Below are 24,794 nucleotides of genomic sequence, written 5' to 3'. Positions count from 1 at the left end.
GAAGAACTGTCATTTGTGTTAAATAAAGCTTTACTGAAGACTGAAATTTAAATTACAGCAAGGAAGACTGCATAATGTTAGGTTACTGAATAAGCTTAACAAAGACAACGCTATATTGTACTTAAATAATTCCTAGATTTAGAAATTTTACTGTAGTAGGGCTCTGGAGGGTGGAAAAATCCTAAAAGACTATATATCTTATGTCCATAAAAACTCTACAGAAATTCCTTTGGCTCAAAATCCATTACGTCACAAATAGAACTGGCTGTGAATTTTCCTATTATTTAATGAAACAAAAGAGTTTGGTTGGAATACTTCTGTCTTGATGAATTTCTCCAGAACTACAAAGCAGGGCTGTTATGTAATTTTGATGGTTTCATATTACTTCATTCAATGGGCAATATCTTTGTAGATCTATGCCATCTTGTCTGCTCTGGTGTCAGGGATCTCAAGCCTTTCATTGTGCATACTAAATATCTGCAAAAACACCACTGGAGCAGCTGGATCGCGCCTACATTATTAAATCATAGATTTGGCAGCTCTGGAAAAGAGGTGGATGGGACTTGCAGCATTTCCTAGGCAATCTCCAAAGTGGTATCTGGCATACCAGAAGGATATAGGAACATATAGTTGTTCCATATCATTTCAAAGCACTGGCCTACAGCAATTCATATTATCCTAGATCATTTTTTTGTTGGAATTTCCTTTTGATGACAATATTTTACCTTTTGTTACAAAACCAAGTGGATGCTATCTAAGCAGACAGCATTCCATGCATCAGAATTTCCACATTTTGACTTGACTTTTTTCAAAAGGCTTATTGATGAGAAGCCCTTAAAAGGGTTCTCAGTGTAGTAGCTGTTGAAAGACTAACAGTTGCTAAGACTTTTATTAAACTACAGTACTTATATTTGATGCCCTCTGAAAGAAAGTCATCAGCACTTTCAGTCTATACTGTGTTGAAATCAGTATTCAGTGAAACCAGATTAAAAATACCCAAATGCAATAACCCAGAAGTCACTGAGCAGACTGACACTGCTTACGGTGTCTAATATGTCACAAATAGCATGGATGTCTTTCATCTTCAAACAGAGTGAAGTGCTAACAATAGAGTCTCTTCCATAAATAATGCTTCCTTACTTAAGGAGGACAAGTGAGCTTAAAGAAAGCACCTGGCTAAAAAGACTAAAAGAGAGCAAAAAGACTTTGCTCTCCTGTGCATGACAGTTCATCAGATTAGAAGATATTACTCTAGTAATAGCCAGTTCCTGCAAAATCTGTCGATTAAAGAAGAAGTACCGGCATTTTGTTGTAGATCATCTGAAAAATTTAAGTAACACCATGCATGCAGGCTTTGCTCTTTTAGAGATGCATGATGCAAATGAGATGACTTTTACAAGTCATCAACCTTAGAATACAAAATATCACGTAGAAACCTTTGTCGTTTGACCCCTTGAGAGCAAAGAAAATCTTATGGGTTAGATTTGCCTTGGTAGTTTAAGACTGAATTCCTGCTGAGCTGGGCTGATCAGTCTGCAGTGAATTTCTGATTCAAACGTCCTTCCTCCTCAAAGGAAGGGCACTGCTTAAACTTTGTCATTAATAATTAAAACTGTGGTGATACCTAAACTGTGCTTGATTAAAATCACAACTAATCAGGGCCTGCTCCTAATTGAGGCCCGCTAAAGTCAGCAACATTGTTTCACTGATCCAGAGAGCCTCAAAAATATTCTTTCATGCATTTGACTGGTTCACAAAATTGATGTTATTTGCATGTTGTGAACCTGCTTCAAATCATTCTGATATAAACCATTTATGCAAGGTCTTCTGCCATTAATTGATACTTTGATTGATTGTGGCTTCTTAATGCCAATCAGATTTGCTTTTGCAAGTAGGTAAGTAACTCTGCAAGTGACTCTCGTTTAATTCCTGTACCATCAAAGTATAGGGAATATACTTATTCCATAGGCATATGGTACACTTAAGGAATAAACAAATTTTACTTTAATTCCATGCAATATGTTTTTAAAAACTTCCATGACAACTTCTGTATATACAATAAAATGCAAAGTACTAGTAGAATGTAATTAAAAAGACAAGCAAAATTGAAAGCTTCTTTGGAAAACAGATGCAGTAATTATTAGTATTGATCTTACAGACTGGAAATTTTGGCACAGAGGTTAACTAAAGTGAACATCTCTGATCATTACTCAGCAGTCAGCTTTTTCATATTTAGATGTCATTCAGTATACGCTGAGTGATCTTGGGGAAATCATGACCTCTGTGCCCCCATATCTTTTTTTTTAGGTCCTCTGGGATCCTTGCTTAAGTACTGCTATAAACCTCCCAACCCACCATATTATTATTTTTGTGTGTCAGTGTCTGTCCCCATTGAACCCCATGAACCCGATTCAGCAAAGCCAGCATTTCCTCTTAAGCCCCTATTCTAAGCGGACGTGCTGCTCTGGCTGTTTGCCAGTTCTGTCACGTTGCTGAGAAAGTCTGTGGCTGGAACTGAAGAGAAATTTAGAGAAAAAATGTGAGGGAATTAAATGAGTAAAACTCTCTCCAACAGCTTATGAAGGGAGTCAGGAGTGTTAGCGGATGGACTAAAAAGTTCAAAGTTAAAAAGCCTTCAGCAGGGTATGTGATTTATGAAGTCTGCCTTAAGAATGCAAAACCAGTCCTAAGCTCTTCATCTTGATCCCACAAATCCAACCAGTGTCTCTGCAATGTAATTCTCCTAAACATTGCTCTAGACTCCAGAATCGTGCAACTGTAATTGTTCCAAATTGCTGATCCAGCAGTTTGCTCAGTTTGTTTAAAACTAATGGCATGCACAACCTATATCAAGAACAAGCAGCTTAATAGGCAACTTGCACTTGTAGGATGGCTGAATTTTTAAACCATGCCCTGGCTCCACATTCTGCTGAAGCAGCTTTCTTGTAAATGAAAGTCTGCCATTACTGTGTCATGAGGCTATTTTAGTATGCACAATATGAACTGCACTAAACTGATGAAGATTTCAACAGTATGTATTGTACCCCAATTTGTATCTTCCTTGCGATAAGATTTAATTAAGCCAGCTTTTGGAGAATGCACAATAATTTTATTTAATTCTCTGCTCTGAATGGCTGATTTCTATGATTTCACTAAATTATTTAAACTGGATACCATTTCCTCTTCTGAGAGCTAGGGATATAACAGGAATTAAAGTGCTCTTTTTTTCTTGCTCCCTCTCTGCCTCATTTGCTGGCTATGTTATCATGTCTATGTTTAATACTGTGGAAAATTAACATATAAGGATGCAACAGGAATTATTCAGCTTCATATCAGATTGCATTACAGATTAATAAATTACTAAGATCTGCTCAGAACTAGAGGATAAAGGATATATATGCTTTGTACCTATGTAGAATAGTTTGCTATTAAAATCCCCCTATTAACATGGCATTCTTTACATATGAAATATATACTAACCTCTATAATTTATCTACTAACAAAAGACAGCTCCCTCTCTCCCTGATATTAATACTGATTGGTGATAAAATCTTTCGTAAAGAAAGGCAGGGATTAAAAACATAATCTGGATTTTTTTTTTAATTATGTAATTCTTATGCTACAGGTATTATACCCTATGTCATGACTTTACTATTTGAAAGGAAAACATACAGTTCAAGAAACTAACGTGATATTTGAGTATTACGGTATCTATATTTCTAAAGTTAAAAAATAATCAACATCTGATCTCAAAGAACTGCAAAGTAATTTCTGTATGGTTTAGCTGTCCAGAATATTTTATCCTTGACTTTCCATAAACTGTATCTTTTTAAATATTGCCAGTTTGAGGTGACATTCTGCCTATTGAAATGGCATTTTGAGTAAGAATCAAGATACTGGTGTATGACAGACCATCCATTTGCAGTATTATATCAAGACCAGAAATTCAGAAAAGATGCTATTCATTGAAATTCAAGGAGAAAAAAACCAGTAGTTATTGGTTTCAGTGCCAAAACCTGTAACTTTAAGTTTTTTAAAGGAAAGTACTCAAAGGAGAGAAGTGATAGAGTGTAAGTAAAAAGGAGGGAATATAAGCAGTCATAGATCATTGACATAAGAGGGGAAATACATAATGAAAATATATTATTGATGCAGAACAATTAATACTTCAATAATAATTCAAGTGTATATACTTTTGGTACTATTAGACAAAGGTTTAAAAGCTTCTATTAAACCAGATTATAATTTCTCATATTTATGACATCACCTCTTTTTTTAAAAAAACGGTATTTCTAAGACAGCAAACACTTGCATAAACCTGTGATATGCAAACACAAGAAGAGTGGATTAGAAAGAGAACACATTAAAATTAGTAATTTTTTCTTTAGGAATCAAATTTGGAAGTGAGATATATACTTGCCTAGAGGCTTCAATCCGGTACCAATATCCATCACCAATGGTCAGATCTGGATACTCTACTCGTCCAACACCAGATCCCACATCCCACAGGAAGCTCACCTTGCCTTTGCGCATCTCAATGGCCAAGAAGTCAGTCTACATGTAAAATATTAAAATAGAAGCCACCTCGTACTTTGATTAAAAAAAGCAGGTCTCTGAAACACTAATTCCCCATATTTCAGAAGGTCTAGTGAGGCCTCAGAAATCCACACACAGACAGTAAAGTACGAACAGTAATTCTCACAGCCACCAGAAACTCCCCTTTTTCCTGCTTTTCTTGATTCAAGCTAGGAATCTTAAGTCAAATAAGGCAAATGTCCTCTGCCAGTGATATGGGCTAAATTGCTGCTAGACTTAGAGATGTTAATATTGTAGCCATCAAGAGAAGAATCTAACCTGGAGTAACTTTATTTGTAAAAATAAACAAAATCAAAAACATTGGATAGCAGAAAGAGGTCAAGATTCTATAGGCTTATACATGATGCCATCTAACCTCTTCATTTCATATTACATAAATAAAATATATAGTTCTGAATTTTAGAAGTGTAATATTTTTCCCATTTACTAAATTATTTTTGCTTATTCTAGAAGCCTGTCTGCTAGAGGGCTCATGGAAAACTGAATCATTCATCAATATTATGCTTGCAATTGTAGTCTTGACTTAAAATCATAATAAATAGGAGCTTTGACAGATCCAAGATGATTAGCTACTTCATTCCCAAGGGAAAATCCACAAGCGAAGCAAAAATTACTCTGGTTGCACTGTGAATTTTAAAGCTCTAATGCAGTTCATGTAGAAGCCTCAGGTATGATTTCTCGTTAAAATAAAAATATTTGCCAGCCATATTTTAAAAGTCTCTATACTAATATAAAAGACTGTAAATATCTAGTTTATCTTAGGCCCTCTACTATTGCTTTGAAGTCTCTATTAGGGATAAAAAAGCCTTTCTCATATTCTTTTTTTGTCAGTAATCTAATCTGATTGAGCAACCCTGACACAGAAAACAGGAGACACTTACAAACTTTGCACTTCCAAGGTAAAAAAGCAGATTGTCAGCAACTACAGTCTTCACATTTACAATAACGGTGTTGTATGTTCCTTTCTTTATTTCTGGTCTGTATGTGCGAATACAGTTGCCTCCAGAGGACACGGACACTTTGATCTTCAAAAAAGACAAAACAGAAAGCAGCCAGTTTACTGCTTATTATCCCACAAATGACTTTAGATCCTTCAAAATAATTATAAGAATATTAGGCTTTTTTTGTCCTTCCCATTTCTGTGTCACATGTACAAGGGAGTTGGCTGTGATTAAGCATGAAAGAGGTAGAAATGGAATTTCCTTTCTTACTAGGATTGTTTCTTGTATTTTAATTAAAAGGCACTGAAAATTCTTTCTGACATCCAGATTTGAAAGGAGGAACTGTATGGATTAAAAATAGCTGGAAGACACACTGGTCTGACAAAAGCAGCAATGGCAGTAGAGAGAGTCTAGAAGTAGAATATGAAGCAAGAACATTCTGTGGTGTTGTAGTGTATGCAGCGTATGCAGGAGGAATCACAGCACTTTTTTTTAGACAAGATGATCTATTTTTTTCTTTGTAATATCTTTGATTAGGCCAATCTAAGACACCTTTTAACAATTATTCTTAAACCAACAGTTGTGTCTATCACTGCATACTGCTTTGAACTGGCCCCTAATGGAGTTGGTATTCATAACTAGGTTTCACTGTCACAACGGAGTGACATATGCATTTTGACATGTGTGCTAGTTTCCTCAGGCTCTGAGCATAGATAAAAACAGTATGCTGTTTGCTTTCACAATGCCAGCATAGACACAGTGACAGTACAATGGTATCTCAATTCCAGCTAGACATGTTTTACTAGAATAGATGTACATAAGGGTATAACCTTATGCTTTTAGGACAAACTTTGACAAAAAGGAGACCTGATATATGACCAAATACAGTATTTCCCTATCTCAGAAATGCTGAGCAGTTAAGTACTTCTAAGGGGTTAGACAGAAGATGCAACGTAGCAAGAAAAGCACAAACATCATCACTGTAACGCATCTTTTCATCTTGGGCAAATGTCATTGAGAATATGGAATACATTTCCTTCCCGTGAGCCTATTAGTCTGCAGATGTTTTTATCAGCCATGTGTATTTTTTCCCTAAGTACAATCTTTAAGAATTTTTTTAAAGTAACTTCCCTCATTGCATAGGGTCACAAGCTGAATAATAACATTACTATTTACCACCTGATCATTGACTTTAGAACATAGCTGAATCAGGGAGATGGACTCAGTTCTGAATAATCAGACTAGAAAATGCACTCTTAACCCAAATTTGAGTCTTCAGAACTGCTAGTGGACAAAGAAAATGAAGGACATAGGAAAAGCAAATACACTTAGGATTTTCAAGGGAGTTTGAGATGATCCATGTCATTCTCAGGTAAAGTAAATTCTATGAAGTCAGGTGACTAGCATCAGTGCTGAGGAAGAAAATACATTTTTGTAGCCACAATCAATCAATGATGGATATACCTTTTTGACTCTTCTGCTGTACTATCATCGAAAATACTTCTTACATAGTAACTTTTCCATGTATATTCCTACAGATGTTATTGATTTAACAAGGGCACATTTTAAATGAAGAAGCAAGACACAGAGTGCAAATCAGAATATTCTGTTTATCTGAGAAATCATACTCCACTCTTTGCTGCCCTTACACATGTTTAGAATTAGAAAAGATTCACCTCAAGGAAAAGAAACAGAAAAGTAGAAAATAAAATCACACCAATACTCATAAGGTCGTCCTACTGAGAAAAGAGGGCTTACCGAATTGGCTTGCTTCCGAGCTTGATTTATCAGCTCTTTTATCTGAGAAATATTTTTCCCTAAGTTGTCCTGAAGTTCTTTGATTGGCTTGAGTTTATCTAGTAGGCGATCTGCTTCCTTTTCTAGGTTTTTAATACTGGAATCAGCATCAGCAACTTTGTAAGAAAGAATAAGGTAGAATGTTAGAGAGGTGTATCAAAAAGTGTTTATAAATAGCAATAATAAAATTCAAGAGAATTCTGCATACACAATACTCAAGCAATTGTCTATGCTACTGTAAGATATACACAGACCAGGAAGCTAACTGAACAGAATAACATAATTTATGAATATTTTTAAACAATTTAAAGTAGCAATGGTAGCAAAAAAGGTGTTAAAGGAAGATTTTTAAGGAGCAACAATGCTTCAGGTCAGGATGATACTGATGAAAACCATTTACTGTAGTAAAATACATCTATGAATGAGGTATTTACCTTCTTTCTTTACTCCTGTTTTGAAGAAATACGTTAGATTAACGAAAACCAGTTAGTGTCCATTAGTAATTTTTGCAAAAAAGTTAGGTGGCTATAATTCTTTAATTAGTTATAATGGTCACAACCAGATAAAGGTTTTATTCTGATCACAAATTTACAAAAATTATGTATGCGCTATCAAAAGCTGTAAAAGAAGCAGCGGAAAACTACAAATATTTTCTTTTTTTCAGGTGAACTTCATGATTTCCTAAGAAGATTCTCTCTCTTTTTCTTTAAGCTCTTTATTGCCTCTCAGCATACAACCAGTGAACTATCCCCTCTCTTTAACAATTCATGAGTGGATTGAAGAAGTGCAGTGCTTGGCTAGCATTACGGTGTGGGTTTGTGTGGTAACTGAAAAGGACAAACCAGCAGCTTACCAGAGGAATGTAGACAGAATGGAAAAATAATTGCATTATGGTTGGATAAAGCATGACAGTTTGGACATCTAGTTTTCGGACACTAACCCAGACTGATACCAAACCTCCAGGAAGTTTCTTAAGGTTTCATAGCTAGCAAGTCACTTTTTCTCTCCATGCTTTGATGGAACAGGTCTTCCTTTAGTTACAGCCTTTCACAATTTCACTGAACCACCAGTTCCAATTTTTCAGCCTTCTAAAAGTAACTGTTTACCTATTTTAACAAATGAGAAGTGAGGAGCACCATGCAGAAGCTTTGATAGTAAACAGTGAACCATCACTTAATAGAAAAAGCGCAATGCAAGAAGCAAGAAAGAAAACATACGTACTCATTTCTGTAGGCAAGATATGGAGACAGAGGAAAGAGAAGAAAGAAAGCAACATAAGAAAATGTTTTAAAGGCCTAAACACAAATGTAAGGTAATTTAAGGGACAGGATTAGTCTAGAAACACTTATTACCTTTTATATATTGCACATCTGCATAATGAGATTTCAGAGCCTAAGTTTTGGCATACGAGAGAGGCTGTCTACTTTAGTGTGCAGTGCTGAGGGCCTAGCATCCACACTACATGCATTTTGAATGCTTTACTTTGCGTTTGCTCTAATCGGATCCTGCAATCTGAATATCCATTGGCAGTTGGAGAATGGTAGGTGTATTTCTGGAAAGCAGCTTCCAGTTTAGCTTCATCTGACATCAACAGAGTTTGCAAACTTTGAGACCACTCCTCAATGTGAATTAGAACATGGTAACTGCGGACAATCAAGAGATTCACCTCAAAATTCCACTCCTGATCTGAATTAAAATGATAATGTACACATAGCCTTAAGATATTTGGACTGGGACAGATGACCTATGCCATGCCAGCTGCACCAATGGAAGAAACTTTTAGGTCACCTCTCAATCATTTATCACTATCCTGCCAGATCTACCTTGAAGATCTGCTTGTTCCCTAAACTGCTGTAATCTAATCAAACTGTTTTTTAATCAATACCTGCTTTTCTTATTGCCTAAACTAATGTAGATCAGTCTGACTAACGGGGATTATGCCTGGGGCTCACTCATATATCTCAGGGGATGAGGGATCGGTAACCTCTGATAGGAAGAAAGTGACAAACTGCCATTGGGATTAACTTCTTTCACTGGCACAGCTGCAACTGGAAGGGGGACATTTGTCCATAGCATCAGACTGACAGCTTCCTAAACTGGATGTTTTTAGGTGCCTAGCTCTGTCAAGCTGACCACAAATCTGGGGAGCCCAGATTAGCTGAGGAATTAGTCCTTCAGTAATTTTGCAAAGAAACTCTGGTTTTGCAGTCAGCCCTGACTGTACACTGCTATACGCTATGTGCTATGATTCTACTATAAAAGGTGCTGTAACTTAGAATTCAGATTTTTCCATCATAACCAAAGGGAGAAAGCGAAAGCAATTGTCACATTTGATAACAAGATTCACTGCAAAATAAACAGCATACAAAAAGTTTCCCTGGAATCTCTTTTTTATTCTCCCTCTTCTCAAATGCCTTCTGTGTTCCACCAAAAATAGAAACTCACATGAAAGAAAAGCCAGAATTTCTCTGAGAACTGATAATTTGACTGAAGGTAGAGTTAGTGTAGGGAATTTTCCATGAATCGAATGGTGAATTGCCAGTCAAAGGCCAATTCTTTGGTTATTCACCTACCTAAATACTCTAAAGAGTAGTCTGTGAAAGAAATATAACCACTTTGTGTTCATCCTGTTGATACTAGCCTTTTTTTTCACTAGCAGCAGTCCTTAAGATTTAAAGGATTTTTTTATACATAAAGTCCAGAAAACAGAAGTAATAGATTCCTTTTACCCCAACACACCATAGGAATTCTATGCAAGTGAAGTTCTGGAGTGTCTCTGTTTCTTTTGGGGTGATCAGATGAAACACACACACTTAACTAAAAAACAAAACACAACTTACTGTTCTTGACAGGATCCTTCACAACAGCATTTGTTTTCGCCATGTCATCTGCAAGTTTACTGTAGTTGTTTCTCAAGCCAAGGAGATTTTGGCTGAGCTCTTTAATCTGGGCCAGGACATCATTTGCAGTATTAGCAGCTTGTCTTGCTTTGTCTTTAGCTGCCTGCACCCTTATAGCTGTATCTGTAGGCAGGAAAGGATAATGAAATGACTATCTAGAACACAAGTTTTGCTCATATGTACCGAGAATATACTTGGGCCAGAATGCTAAAATCTTTACTTGTGTAGTTCCTTACTCTCTGAGAGCTCCTACTTCACATGGAGCAAGACATTACTAAATGTAAGCCTGGATTGCAGAATCTGACCCTTCATGTCTTTTTTGAGGCAACAAAAACACCCAGAGAAGAGAAAAAGACAGTCTCTACAGCTCCAGTTGTAGGTAAAGGTCAAATTATTTGTATTAGATAAATTTTTGTGCAGTTTTGTTGCTATTGACTTCCTGGTTAGCCTTTGATCAAGTATCAGAGATAATATTTGATATTTATAACAGAAAAAGGACTTTCAATGTTCTGGTGTACGAAGTACAGAAATCTAACCATATGTTTCACGTGTTTCAGCTGGAATTGTGACAAACAACAGATTAGAACAAATATTCCTGTGAACTAGGAGACTGAGGGTCCACTGAATGAGTTAATCACACCCATCTGTAGACATCCTTGGTGACCTTGAGTAAAACAATTAGTCTCATGCTGCCTCAGGTCTCTGTCTGCAAAATGGAAAAAACTGTTCTATCTTTGAGGTGAAAACATTCAAGTCTGTAATGTTTTTGATTTTACAATTGATAAAATGGACTAGTAGGTATTTAAATAGGTATTTATTTGAATCATGCATTAGTAAGTTGGGCAGCTTTAAAACTTATATTTCTTGGGCGACACACAGCTCTTGACCAGCTCAAGTGCAGTTGCCATGCTGGATTACATCATATGATGATCCAGCAGCATTGGACTGGGCTGGGCGGGGGGCTTCCAAATATTCTGAATTCCCACAGATGGGAGGAAGTGAACAAGCAGAAAATGTTAGGGTGGACACACCAGCTTGCAAAGGAACCCATGTGAACTCCCACTCCAATACCAGACCAGAGTGGAGTTGTGGGACCCCCAGGAACCTCTTTTTACCACCTGCTACCTGTGAAATTATGAAACTATTCTTGGAGTTGCTTTCCTCCTGTTTCTCCAAGGTATCCTTGTGACTCTCAGCCATATGAGAATTTTGGAGCGCAGCTCAGAAGTCTGGACACTGATATGGCTGTGTAGAGATGGTGCTGCTACTCATACTGACTGGGGCTTCCTGTTGTGGGCAGGGGATTAAAAGATGCATTTCAGTGGTGAGGAAAGCACAGGGGAATGTGTTTTCTTTCCAGTTCTCATTGAGGAATACTTGATAAGAGTTAATTTATACTGAGACTTGCTTGAAGAAGTTTGGATCTTTCTGATTCTACAAATGTGTGAAGACATGGGAAACACAGACATTACTTCCATTTAGTGGGATTAACAGTATAGGCTTCCAGACAGTCTCCTGATGGGTCCTTCTCCTTCTGTGCAACATCTGAAGCGATCAAGCCTGTGACCTAGGGAGCATGCTATGCTTCCTCGAGTCATGCAGAATCAGCAGGTTTACCCTACACACCAATGATTTCTGCAAACCTTCCTACCTTCTTGAGAGCAGATATATACCTGTGCTTCAAACAACTCCATCCTTATTTCTGATGGTTTGGCTCTGAAAAGCCCCCAAAACACACTAGCACCTTTAAAGTACAACTGCACCTTTAATAAGCCATTATCATCATCAGTGCTGACAAGTGAAAGAACAGAGCTCTGATTGTCTTTTTCCATTTTCTTTTTTCATCATATCTAAGTATCATATCACAACACAAAGAAGCTAACATCCCAGCACTCTGGGATGATAATGAATATCTCTTTACCAGGCTATTATTACAGGCTTGGTAAAGAGATATTTCCAGAGTAGTATAAGTTGGAGTAACTATGTTACTTCCCTGCACACCTTTTACTTATTTTCAATCACTCTTACAATGTATGCCAGTCCTTGCACATATGGGTCCTTGTCCTAATGTGATCTATTCGTCTCCCTCGCTTTAATTTTTTCTGCTTTTATTTGACTATTACTACAGCATTCACAGAAGAATTATTAGTCTTAGCTGCTCTCTACTTTCTTGAATCCTTGAAGAACGAGATATATGTGAAGGTCATTTTCTGCCCCCATTCTCACTGGTTGTTTCCCTGTATGACAATTAATTTACTACATTTTCTTATCCTTGCCATTTATTAGCTCTAGATTTTATTCTTAATACACATCCGCTTGTGTATATGAGCGTCTTTGTCCCAAGAACAAGCACCTTGTAACTCTAATCTGACAAAAGTTTATTACATTGCTAATGGTTACATATTTCATATATTTCTTTTACTTGCTTCATATTTAGCATTCTATATTCAAAGGCCAGCTGGCCTCAGAGGTCCATTTTGTTTGACTGAGACATCTATCTGTGCTCAAGAAGAGAAGATTCATGTCAATACTTGTGACCAAAAACCAGAAATTGTCAGAAGATGAGCATAATGTATTAAAACAAAAATCTCATGAATCACTGATTTCAACGATCTCCACATCTAAAACAATTTTTTTCCGTTATCTGGAATCTTAAAGCCACAAAAATAAGCAAGACGAATAGTAAGTTATTTTTCATGCCAAGTTTTTACTTGCAGTCTGGACCTTCCAGACAACTGCAGAAGCGACAGAATATAGATTTTCTTTCAAGACATTTGCTAAGGAATATTTTCAGTTCATTATAATAAAGTGCTCCTTGGAGAGAAAAGCCACAGCAAATTGCATTGATAAAGAAAGGCTAAAGCTTTTTATTTTCTAAAAACAAACATTCTGTTTATCACTGTCCATTATAATTAAGTTACATTGTAGCTCCCTGTCACTATCACAAAACAAAGTGTCTAACATCCCAGCACTCTGGGATGATAATGAATATTACTTTTTTTTTGTTTTTTATATAGTATTCTAAGCGTGCAAAGCACTACAGGGTTGAAGAAAGTCTGTTCCAGTCCTAAGCAACTTTCCATCCAGATAAGATACACAACACCAAGTAATGACAGAGAGTGGTAGAAAGGTAAAACACAGCAAAGTTCATGTTGCTTTGCTTGTACAGTCAATAGGTCTTTATTTTTCCTGGTTAAATGATCTTAGTTTTGGATCACTATAAAAAGCACAGTTCATTACAACAGTAGTTTCATAAAAAGGATTTTCTGGTTACTCACAATGTATCATATCATAATGCCTGATATCATAACTCTTTGCTTCCTGAAACCAATCTTTTGCAAATTAGAAAAACATGGCACATTCTTCCATGCCAAAATACAAACCGATATCAGGTATCTGTTTTCAGTTCAGTTCTCTCTAACATATCTCTTAATATAATAATAAAATAACCTTAATATAATAGCTTTATAAAATAATAAAATAATAAAATTTGATCATCTTAATAGTCAAAGTGGACACAATGTGGATGCAGACAAAAATTAATCAGCTGGATGTTAAGGGATAGATAATGAAGCAAGGGATGAGTCAAGTGTTTGAGCACTTTTTTCACTTACCATTAGGAATGGCTGACAGCTTTCCAAAGGTATCATTCAAAGCTTGCAAGAGAATAGAATTCTTCTCATCAGCATCTTTCAATCTGTTCTTCATGCTGTCCAAGTTATCCCCATTTTCTATCAAGAGTGCACATATACAGAAGCTTTAACTCTTTGTTTCCAATATCCTTTCTTTACACACAGAATTTGAAAGGCAAAATAATGAGACTGATCATAAGCAAGCCATTTCTCATCAACATATTATATTGTGTAAATGAGAAACTCTAGTAACAACAGTTACTGTTGTATAGTCATCAAGGATTTTACTAAGGTCTACAGAGAAAAGAAAAAATGACAATCACAGGTGGAATGGTTTACCCAAATTCACACAACAACCCAGTGATAGACTGAAGAAGCATGGTGTTTAGTCACAGCTTTCATTCCTAGATTAAATTGCTGTTCATGTTTTCTTCTTTAGGGGCTTGTTTAGAACCAATGATTTGAAGATTGTGAGGAAAGAGGTAAGATGGATCAGGTCAGCGTACTGTCCTGATCAGAATGACCAAAGCCCAGTTCTCACTGGATTTTCTCAAAGGCATGAAATCACACTACCTCTGACAATCAATATGAGCAGCCCACACTAACAACAAGTTATTATGAAATAAACACACTGATTTTTTTTTGGCATGGAAGATGCATTCGTTGTAGATAAAAATGTCATAGAAATTTGTATAAACTGAAAAACTAGTATAATGGAACAGTTATGTCATATTCTGTATGTTACTGATGCAACTGACATCATCTTTTACAGGTAAGTTAATATTCTCCACCAATTGCTTTGAATAAAAAGTACAGGTTTTTTTAGAACAGCAACAGCATAGCTATTTTTTTCAAACTCTCAAAAGTGAGGTTTCAGCTAAGCTTTATGACTATTTATGACTATTTCAAAAGTCAGACATAAAGTTTGGCAACTAAAATGCTAGTTAGTGCCAAAAATAACTGCGGGGTGTGTGTGTGTGTGTGTGTCATCGTTTCTTCATACCAATATGGAACTCCTTGGAACAGAAAGCTGGTAATTTCTTAGCTTGGAGGCACACCCTATGGGGAAACTGATTCAGCATCACTGAGCTTGATAGCGGGAGGTGGAGAATAATTTGTAGAAAGGAGGTTTGTGATACAAATGATGACTGTGACCATCAAATATGTGACAGTTTATTGAAACTAAGCACCTAGCGTTTGGATACTTAGCCAAAAGGATACTGGGGCAGGAAAACATCTTGGAGAGGAGGTTTCTCAGTGAAGTGTGGTCACACACTTGTGAAAGAAAGAAAGCATCCTTTTTTTTATTCAGGAACAATGATCAGATGTATCATTTTTACTACAGCATCTCCAACAGCATCAGGGTTGTAACCTTTTGTGAAAGACTAAACAGAAGAATGGATTAAAATGAGGAATTGATAAAATTGTAATTACTTTTTCTTTTTTCTGTGACCTAATTCCTAAAGCACTTTTAGAAGAATATACTTTCTCAAGATAGAGGAATGTTAATTCTCTGGGAGTGGTTCAAGTTCCACAATTTATTAAAAAAAAATTTCTTAAAACTAGATCTGCAAACAGCAGGGACACAGTTTGCCATTAGAAAAACCAAACAAAATGCGTATTATTCACAACAAATCATTAACTAATTTTTCTGAGACTATAACAACACTGACAAGCTCACTCTTTCCATCCTCTCTTTCAAATCTTTTAACTGCTTAATTGATTGCTATCACAAAACCAGATTACCTGAAGAAGCAAATTATTTAGTTTAACTGTGCTAACATATCTGGACTTCCCAATTTCTAAGCCTGGTAACCTCATATGATCTATATGCCTCACTACTTTTTGGGTGGACCATGTACTCTATGCATTGATTCACATGTGTATGAACCACAGCAGAATAATTGTCTTTGACTGATAAGTCAAATACTGTAATGCATTAACAGATATAAATTAAGAACATTAAAAAATTGTATTTTATGTGATTTATTATAAAATATGAAGTTGGCATTATAAAGTGAGTGATTTTTAAAAGATTTTTTTTTAATTGGAAAAAACAGAGCAAGCAAGAGAGATGAACGCTGGCATTTCAATTTGGACAAAGCGCAATATCCAGAGGAAGGCAGAAGAAAAAGATCAGTCACAGGGAGAAATGGCAGTAGCAGCCTCTATTCCAAAGGAAGAAAATGATGAGAATACGGAGCTGGCTAAAGCAAGATTGTGACTTCTTGCACATGATCTCCAGCTACAGTTGGGTCTTGCAAAGTACCTTCAGATTGCATACAGATATCTTTTGATACTACAGAAATGGGACTGTCTATACATATGTGAGAGAAACAGTCCGTGGAATTTAAATGACTCAAATTTTGAGTTTGAAATATCATTCAGAAAGGGAACTATTTACTTGCTTAAATTAGGATTCCTTGGACCCAGGATTCCTTGAGTGCCTGGAGGTAAGGCTTCATTCCTGCCAAATGCCCCACACAGAACAGCGTATTTGCGTGAACTGTAAGAGGCACAGTTAACACTAGAATAAAGTTGTGAAGAACCCTGTATGAATTAAAAGATCACCCTTCTCCTTAAAAATGCCTTCTATTTTTAAATGACAGGTTTTGATTCCACTGATGAACAGAGCTACTGGTAATGTGATGTTGTTAAACTAGGATGAACATATGAGATTCTGGTCTTAAATGGTCTGAGACTACAGCTGAGTTCATTTCTTCTTAAGTAATACTGACAAAATTGTTTTAATTTGCTCCATTTAATTTTGAAGTTACAGTCTGCTTGATATTTCCTTGGTGTCCCTGCTGCCTTTTTGGAATGTTAGTGTTTATAAAGTATGTTAATAATTCTGACATATTTGATTCATTTCAGGTGGTGCTTGTAGTAACTTTGTTGCATAGTCTTAAATTATCTATTTTTTCCTCTTTACTCTGCCAGATTCAACAGTATGATAACTATTCCCCATTTCATATTTCTGAAGAATCACATTTCCAGAGTTCTGTTTTCAGCTTTGTAACCATACCAGCAAACTAATTTTTATGAATTTTAATAAGTGAATTTCCCCTGGAAGCCCTGAATTTGAATTTTCAGACTCCATCTGTTCAATATTTTTTGTTTTAATTCCTAAAAATCATTTAAACTGTTTTTTAAAATATTAGAATAATCAAGCCATAAATAAATGTCCCAAGGGATGCTCTTAAACAAAGAGATCTGAGGAGCTATTAAGCCCAGTGTTAGTTTTTCAAGGAAATTGTTCATTTTGCTCAGTGATAACAACATGAAGTTCTATTTTGGAGTAACTAGTCCTACTCCAGCTTGTCCAGACAGCCTCTTCGCTATGCACTGAGCTAATTTCGTGCATGAATCATAAATTGAATGAATTTCATTTCAGGTTTTCCCCCTCCTTTAATTATTAGCATTTATGAAGAAAGCTAGAACTATGAGTCGAAGGCCTGAGATCCTCCAGTTAATCATTGAGGCTAGATAAAATACAGGCAGCTACAGTCCAAGATTTCTAAACTGCATAACTAATCTGGCTTGGAAGAGGTTAGTGGATGAGCACTGAAAGGTGCCAGGCACTGTCAATTCCCTTTAAAGTGCAGGTTGAGGAATACCCTGCAAAATCCATCTCAGTCTTGTTTCCACTTGATTACCTCTGCATGGAGATGGCACAGGATGCCAATCAATGTAGTGTTTACTGTTCAAATCAACAGAACTATTTATGCATCGCTAAAATTAAACCCTAAAGACTAAGCAGGATTATGAATGACTTTGCAGGTATGGGTCTTTATGATTTCTGGCTCCATTAACATGAACAAATATTTTCAATTTTTGTTTATATTCCCATGGTTAAACACTGCATTCTAGAATAAATTGCTGGCCCTTTTTCCTCAGAGTGAATAAACAGAAATAAGTCAAAATGCTTCATTAAGAACTTACTTAGCTATATGATGTATTTCTCTTTTTTATAAGTGACTATTCACATCTCTTCAGACCATATACACATGGGGCACTCATTAATTACTGATGATGTGCCACCATCACAATGCTAGTGGACACAGATGTCTTCTGATAGCATGACCAAATGCAGATTTCCATGGAAACTATCCAAGAAGATATCATAAGGCCATGCCATGCCCCTCAAAAACAGGAAAGAAAGGTGTAAATCTATCAAGGAGTAGTCTACCCAGTTGGTTTCATTGACTGGATGCTGCACAAATTGACTGGCAAAGATATGCACATCTCTACGATGTTGATTTTGCTTTCTGCAAATAGAATTCTTGCACCCCACCATCTCGTCCTATAAATAGGATGATGGGTGCCAAGCTATTTTTTTATCCCCATAACAAGCAAGACCTTAGAAACTGGCAGCAGGAATAAACCGAGGAAAGAGATGTAACTAGAGAAATGCAGCTCATAATGGTCAGCTTTTCAAAAAGATTGTTTTCCACACTGACTGTAGTTTCTGTACAAAGATTATGTTGGTCACAAAACTAATGCAATAATTTGCTGAACGCTATGTGCCAGGTCAGCTAAAATCCAAAGCAGGGGAGAATATATAAACAAGGGATTTACTGGCATCTGTCAGCTGGAAAATGTTTTAGCTAAAAATGTTCACTTGTTGTCAGACAAGACAACTCCCCCTCAAGCTGTCAATTCTTAGGCGAAAAGAAACGACATGAGCTGAATTTCCGTAGCCACCTGACACCAGTCTCCAGCTGAAGAGGAATTTATACATCTTATTTTTGCTTTTCATTGATCAGTTTTGACAAAGCCTGTATATCGTCTTAAATCTGCACTGGGGCAAGTATATTTTTAAATAGTAAATTCAAAATTATGAGGAAGAGAAATTGCTCCTGGCAAACTGAAAATCCCTCAAGGCACAGAGAGAATGAAGCTGGCAGCCAGCATTCACTCATTTGTAGCCAAAATTTCAAAACTCCTTCTTAGCCAAAGCACTACATATAGACTCTGCTTCTCCCACCAGGGTGACTTACTCCTAGCCCCATAGAGAGAGAAATGACTAAATCTCCATTTTAATAGCTTCTGTCAGAGGCTTTGCTTTGTAAAGACTCTTTCAGCAGTTCGTTGGTGGCATTTTCTTGATTAACAGCCGTTTTAAAACTACTGTAATTGGCCACAAATCAGGGGAATGTCATAATGTAGCAAGAACACATTCCCACCTCCATCACAGCCCAGCCTGGATTTCTGGAGGGTATATTACTTGAATGGTTTACAGGTTTTCATTACTTTAACTAATGTACTACCTGTAGGGCAGAGAGAGAAATTTTAAACTAATGATCACTTCTGTCTACCAAATCTTTACAGAGTGCCCATCATCCATCCTTCACTTCTTCATTTCCAGCAGAGACTCTGAAAATGAAGGCTTTGCAAGAATTGTAAGAAAATCTCATTCTATTAGTTTTACTCTCAACTCTCACTTTCTATCCAGGGAACACCAAGACATCTGAAAAGCATAATGCTCAGAACACTGGCAACACTACCATTTTGGAGCAAAAATGGGGTGGGGAAAAAAGAAATCTCTCATTGCATTTTATTCTTCTGTATATGCATTCCAGGCACAACATTAGCTGATCTATGTGGGTCAAGCTGTGAAGCGTGGCCATATTTCATCAGCTGCAAAAGGCAGACAGTGAAGAGTTCAGAATGTTTGTCTGTGTGAAGCACTTTTAATCTAAGTCATATCAGAGAACATTAAGAAAACCCCATCTCATTAACCTTCAGAATGGGGCAAGAACATAGACAAAAATTTAATATGTGCATTTTAAGCATTCCTCCCTGCTCGCATTAGGATTGCTATATGAATCTTCAGCACGTTTAGACCTTCACTGCTGAATTCTGAAACGGCTATCAGTTCAAATTCTGGCTGGAGTGAAACGTGAGAATAATGCGTGACTTTCAAAAATCTCCTCAGTAGTGTCGCACTGAGATTCTAACACATCTTTTCCAGGGTTAACCTGGCCAGTCCTGTGCTCTGTGGAGCTCACAATTACTCCAGTATAACTACTGAGGGAGTACATAGAGCCAGGGACTCTGTGCTGCGGCACACAGTCTCTTCAGAGAGACACTGCCATGGGGCAAAGGCACCGCTGCCTTTTTAGGCGTCTCGTCTGCGCTAGCCACGGCAAGCTGCAAGAGATTGCCTTCCAGTAAGGGGCACGAATAGCATTCCTATTCGTTCTGCTTCAGCTATGTTACATAAATTGCACATTGGCCTCCCCTAGTTTTGTGATTCTCTGTGACACATTTACTGTAACATGTCTCTCCAGCCCCAGGTCTGTACTGAATCTTGCACTATAGAGTCACAACAGAGTTTTATGTAAAGAGTAATCTAAATGTACATCCAAGCTTTACCAGCTACTGCAGACAATTTTTTTCTCAGAGCTGTTGCAGTATAATAAAATGTTTCTAACTTTCAAAAAGTATATGACAGTGAAAAGTAATTAATGAACTTATTAAACATTATACCCACTTTCTACTTGTTAGCGAGTTCTGATAGCTGAAATTCTAGGGCTGCCAAAAAAAAAATGAAATGGTAGTAATAACCAAAAGATGACTCCAAGTTGTATTGCTCTCATCCTTCACGGTGTATGTTTTTTGTAATGCATCTCCCAGGAGGCTGATGGGAATTTTATATGTTAAAACCTGAAAGACTTGGATCTGTTATCAAAATCCGTCTTGTTTCCAATAAAAAGTATTTTAACTACCGTAGCATGACAGAAAAGCTTCAGGCATCATCTTTATGACAGCCAGTTAAAACCTCACCCTAGGAAAAATCATGTGATTTTTCTAATTCTGATGCAGGAAACAAACAAACAGAAAAGATCAATTTTGCAGATCCTACGATGAGCTTGAAACTTATCAGCAAAATAAAAATAAAAATAATAAAAAAAATTAGAGCATAGCTGTCTTCCTCCCCTACTCTTTTTCTCTCACAACTCTTCGATCTGTTTTCTCTCATAGGTTTTCAAGTGCTATACCTTTCCCCACTTTGTGTTTAATCCCAGGTTAACCCTAATTTAACACAACAGCTTCAGCCAACTGAATCAGATTAAACTATAATGTATTTAGTATGAAAAGATCTTTGAAAAACTACTGCAACTGGACACATGCTTTTCAAAATATATACAATAAAACTTCAAATGAGAAAAGGGAGGGGATTACAGGGGACTAATTTGAATAAACCATGAGGTTTTCAACTCAAACTTCATTTATCTAGACTAATCAAAAAGTTAGCCAGTATTTGGATGAAAAACATTCAAAAGTAGTTGTATGGAAGACTCAGTAAATTGATCCTCCTCTCTCGAAGTGTTTACTAACCCAGTGACACAAACACTACGTGCTCTTTAAGTTGCTCTGGTAGATGTAAAAACCCAGCAACTAAAGCATCAGTGTTCATCATTTTTCACAAAGGAAAGTGAAAAGTGAAAGTGAAACAGTGTTGGCCTACTTCAGAGTGGATAATTGTATCGTGCTTATTTCCCCTCAGATTTAGTCCAAATGAAATATTTTTCAGTTCCTTTCCAAGACTGCTGTGGAAAAGAACTGCTGTGTTCTGTTAAACAGATGCTTCATTACTGCTGCAGTAACTATTTTCTTAGAAGACCTATAAAACAATCTGTCTAAATAAAGATGCAAGAAATACACTGCTTTTGGTTACAAGCCCGTGCAACAGCACAAGCAACCATCGAATCATAGGCTTAGTACAGATACCCAGTACAGTACAGTACCCAAAGACCATTTTTCTCCTTCTGTCCAATAGTCATTCCTAACTGATGTCTGTCCAACCCATTTTCAAAGATTTTCAAAGGTTGAAACTTTCTAATCTCAGGCAATTTATTCCAGTACTTCTGTATTTTAATTCCTAGAAAGATTTTCCTAATGTGATCCATGTCAGTGCAGTTGGAGATATGTTAGTCCCTTCCTCTCTGCAGAAATCTTTACATAGTTCAAGGATATTAAGTCCCTATTCAATTGTCTGCTTTTCAGTATGGAAACTTAAGTTATTTCAATCTTTTTGCCTTGCCCCTCCTCTCCTAAACCACCAGTTATTCTTCAGCATGTCTTTCAGATTCTCTGCAAATGACCATGACCTTCATGAAGTGCAGTGCCCAGGACTGCAGACAGTAACCTAGCGAAAGCACTATTAACCCTGAACAGAGGAGAGGGGCTGTTTCACGTGTTTTGTAAGTCATACTCCTATTTAAGCATTCCTGTGTGTCATCTGCCTTCTCTACTGCTACCCAGCATGTGATCCATGCTCTCTCTTCAATCCCCTTCGAGAGAACTGCTACCTAGACAATTGCTCCTCGTCTAATTATTCATGTGAGCATGAAGCACTTTGCATGTGTTCATGCTGACTAGTCTGCTCCTTTCTCAGACTGTGACAAACACATTCACAGTCATACACTTATTTATCGATGAGAAAATATTCAGATAGGTTATGAGCACAGCCTGCCCTGAATTACCAGCTGTTAAATCTCACCAAATGGCATTGGTCAAAACCTTGGGGGGTTTTCTTCAGTGGAAAGTACATGAAATAGAAACTTCTGCAGAAAATGCAGAAAAATAAAAGAGTTTAATTTTTTACTGGGAAATGAAAATATTGTCTGAAATCTACAAACTGTGTAATTTGGGTTATGTTTAGCCACATATTTACAGTCAGGGAACAGCCTTATACAGTTTGGTGAAAACCTCACATTCTTCTCCAAAGACATTTCTTTTCACTTCATTTTTGAAGAAAACATGCAGCAATTACCATTACCAGCTTTTTGGCAAACATCTTCATCCTACCTCCCCATGCTTACCTCTTCTGGCACAATCTCATAAGCAGCCTGAAAAGATTTGATATCTCTGGCTGGCATTGCAAACCCTGCTTCTGTATTGACAAGAATAACAATTTAATGCTGGGCTGGTTTTTGTACCAATTTTCTGTTAGAGCAATTAGCAAATCAGAACCCCTGTTTCCACCCCCCTCTCCTCCCCACGTCTCTTCTTACTCTGACCTTTAAATAACAGAGCACCAACGCTCCCTCCTTCTTAGCCTCCTTGTGTGTCCAAAAAATGCACAGAGTAGACGTGTACCCCTGCATAAAGCCTGGACCCAAAATATGAGACACTTCTTCATTGAACCATTGTTCAGTTTAAAATCATGTTAGTATTTACACTTTTTTCTGTTGACATGACCTCTTCATACTGGAACTATAACAGTCTATGTTTTTCTTGTATCGAACGAACCTGAATGCCACATACTGTACATACCTTTGACATCATTTTCTAGCATCTTGGCTTCATTGAGGACCCTGAAGCTTTTCTGAAGAGAGCCCTTGGCGCCATCCTTTAATGATCCTTCAGGACCAGATGTCTGTAGGCAAACAAGCAGTGTCATACATACAGGAAATTATTCTTCCAGCTAGCTCTGAACAAGTCTGAAGTCATAAAAGATATATGAAGAAGATCTATGTGAACGGTCATCTTAAATTTTAAGTGAACGTCAATGTGAATTATATGCCATTGCCATTACATTAGTCTACAAGAGACCAATAAAATAATTTTCTCTTCTTAATTTCCTTTTATTTTTACAGGAAGACAGTTCTCTTTTGGAATAGCAATAATGACTGAAAAAAGGAGAAACTGTCTATAGCATAACAGAAACAGGTTTGGCTCTAGGAACAGAACTTTGTCAGAAAAGAAAAAAGGAGTGAGAGAAAAAAGAAAGGATATTGCAACTTAAATGTGTGGGTTTCTGCCTGCAGTACATACAGAACACCACACAGTACAGTACTTCTCCCCAGCAGCAGCTACAATTTAGAAGACAGACTGGACATAATGATCCAGATTCTAATGCAGACAACAGAGATGTCTTTGTGGTTATATTCAAAAACTGTAAGTGCTAGGTTAATAAAGAAAATATGAAAAAAATAGAGTTTAAAAAGAAGAAAGGGCAACTGCAGTCAATTTGAAAGAGTTTTATTACTAAATAACCATCCTTCAGCATGCTGTTTAAAGATCTCTTTCTTTTGGAAAACATTCATCTCTATCTTCAGTGCAGAGAGTGATCAATAGGTAGAATTATTTTTCTAAATTAAATTAGTATTTTCAGTTGATAAGATATACTTCACACTCTGAGCCATTTATTGTTCAGTTTGTAAGAATGAACTCAGGTCACACATCATATCGAATATATTTCTTTGAGAATACTCTTGCCAGCCAGATAACATTCTATATTAGTCATGGGTCATAGCATTGTAACTAGTATGTAATTAAGAAGCAGCTACATTTCATTTTCTAGGGCAGATACATATACTCAAAAATTAACTATGTGTCAATTAAGTGATGCAGTTATTATTAGTATTCATTATTTATATAATGAGCAAGCCCAGCGGTGATATTTTGCATATTACTGAACCTATGTTGTTTCTCCAGGACATGTTACAAAGCATATACTGGACTTGCTCATGCCTTTAAAACAAAAAAACAAAAAACAAAAAGAAAACTTAGGGAATGTTTTGGATCATTTGATACTTTCAAAGTTCACCATAAAGCTCCCTGTAAAGGAATATCTCATGACATACGTTGCCATGTCACTGGGACGTGAACGCATGCATAACTTTCATCATGGGCGTAAGTGATTTTATGAAGCAATGCCCATATGACTGCTCTATTTCCAGGTTCACTTAAAATATTATGCTATGTACACAAATTTCTTTCAAAATCAACAGGAACTATACACTTGAAAGTTCAACAAAATTAGTTTTTTTATAGATTTTTTTATCTTTATTACCTAATATAAGTAACTTTGTTTATAGAAAAAGACATATAATACCAGAAAAAAGACTATCCAATTAAAAGAAAGACTGCTCCTGAAAGACAAATGTTTTGCCAGATTTGTTGGCAGATGCACC

The 24,794-nt window shown here is 36.6% G+C and overlaps 1 protein-coding gene across 1 annotated transcript in view; it reads right to left on the bottom strand.

Annotated features, from left to right (window-relative positions):
* Nucleotides 1–24,794, bottom strand: part of LAMA2 (laminin subunit alpha 2) — a 368,849-nt gene that overhangs the window by 46,215 nt on the left and 297,840 nt on the right. The window contains exons 41-46 of the mRNA XM_064508966.1: nucleotides 23,152–23,254; nucleotides 13,849–13,965; nucleotides 10,175–10,357; nucleotides 7,296–7,450; nucleotides 5,478–5,621; nucleotides 4,427–4,554 (exon numbers count right to left, since the gene is read on the bottom strand). Coding sequence (XP_064365036.1) covers nucleotides 4,427–4,554; nucleotides 5,478–5,621; nucleotides 7,296–7,450; nucleotides 10,175–10,357; nucleotides 13,849–13,965; nucleotides 23,152–23,254 — 830 coding nt within the window. The remainder of the gene's footprint in view (nucleotides 1–4,426; nucleotides 4,555–5,477; nucleotides 5,622–7,295; nucleotides 7,451–10,174; nucleotides 10,358–13,848; nucleotides 13,966–23,151; nucleotides 23,255–24,794) is intronic.

Source organism: Dromaius novaehollandiae, chromosome 3 (assembly GCF_036370855.1).
Source record: "Dromaius novaehollandiae isolate bDroNov1 chromosome 3, bDroNov1.hap1, whole genome shotgun sequence".
Taxonomy (NCBI): domain Eukaryota; kingdom Metazoa; phylum Chordata; class Aves; order Casuariiformes; family Dromaiidae; genus Dromaius; species Dromaius novaehollandiae.
This window is presented reverse-complemented; position numbering and strand designations above follow the sequence as displayed.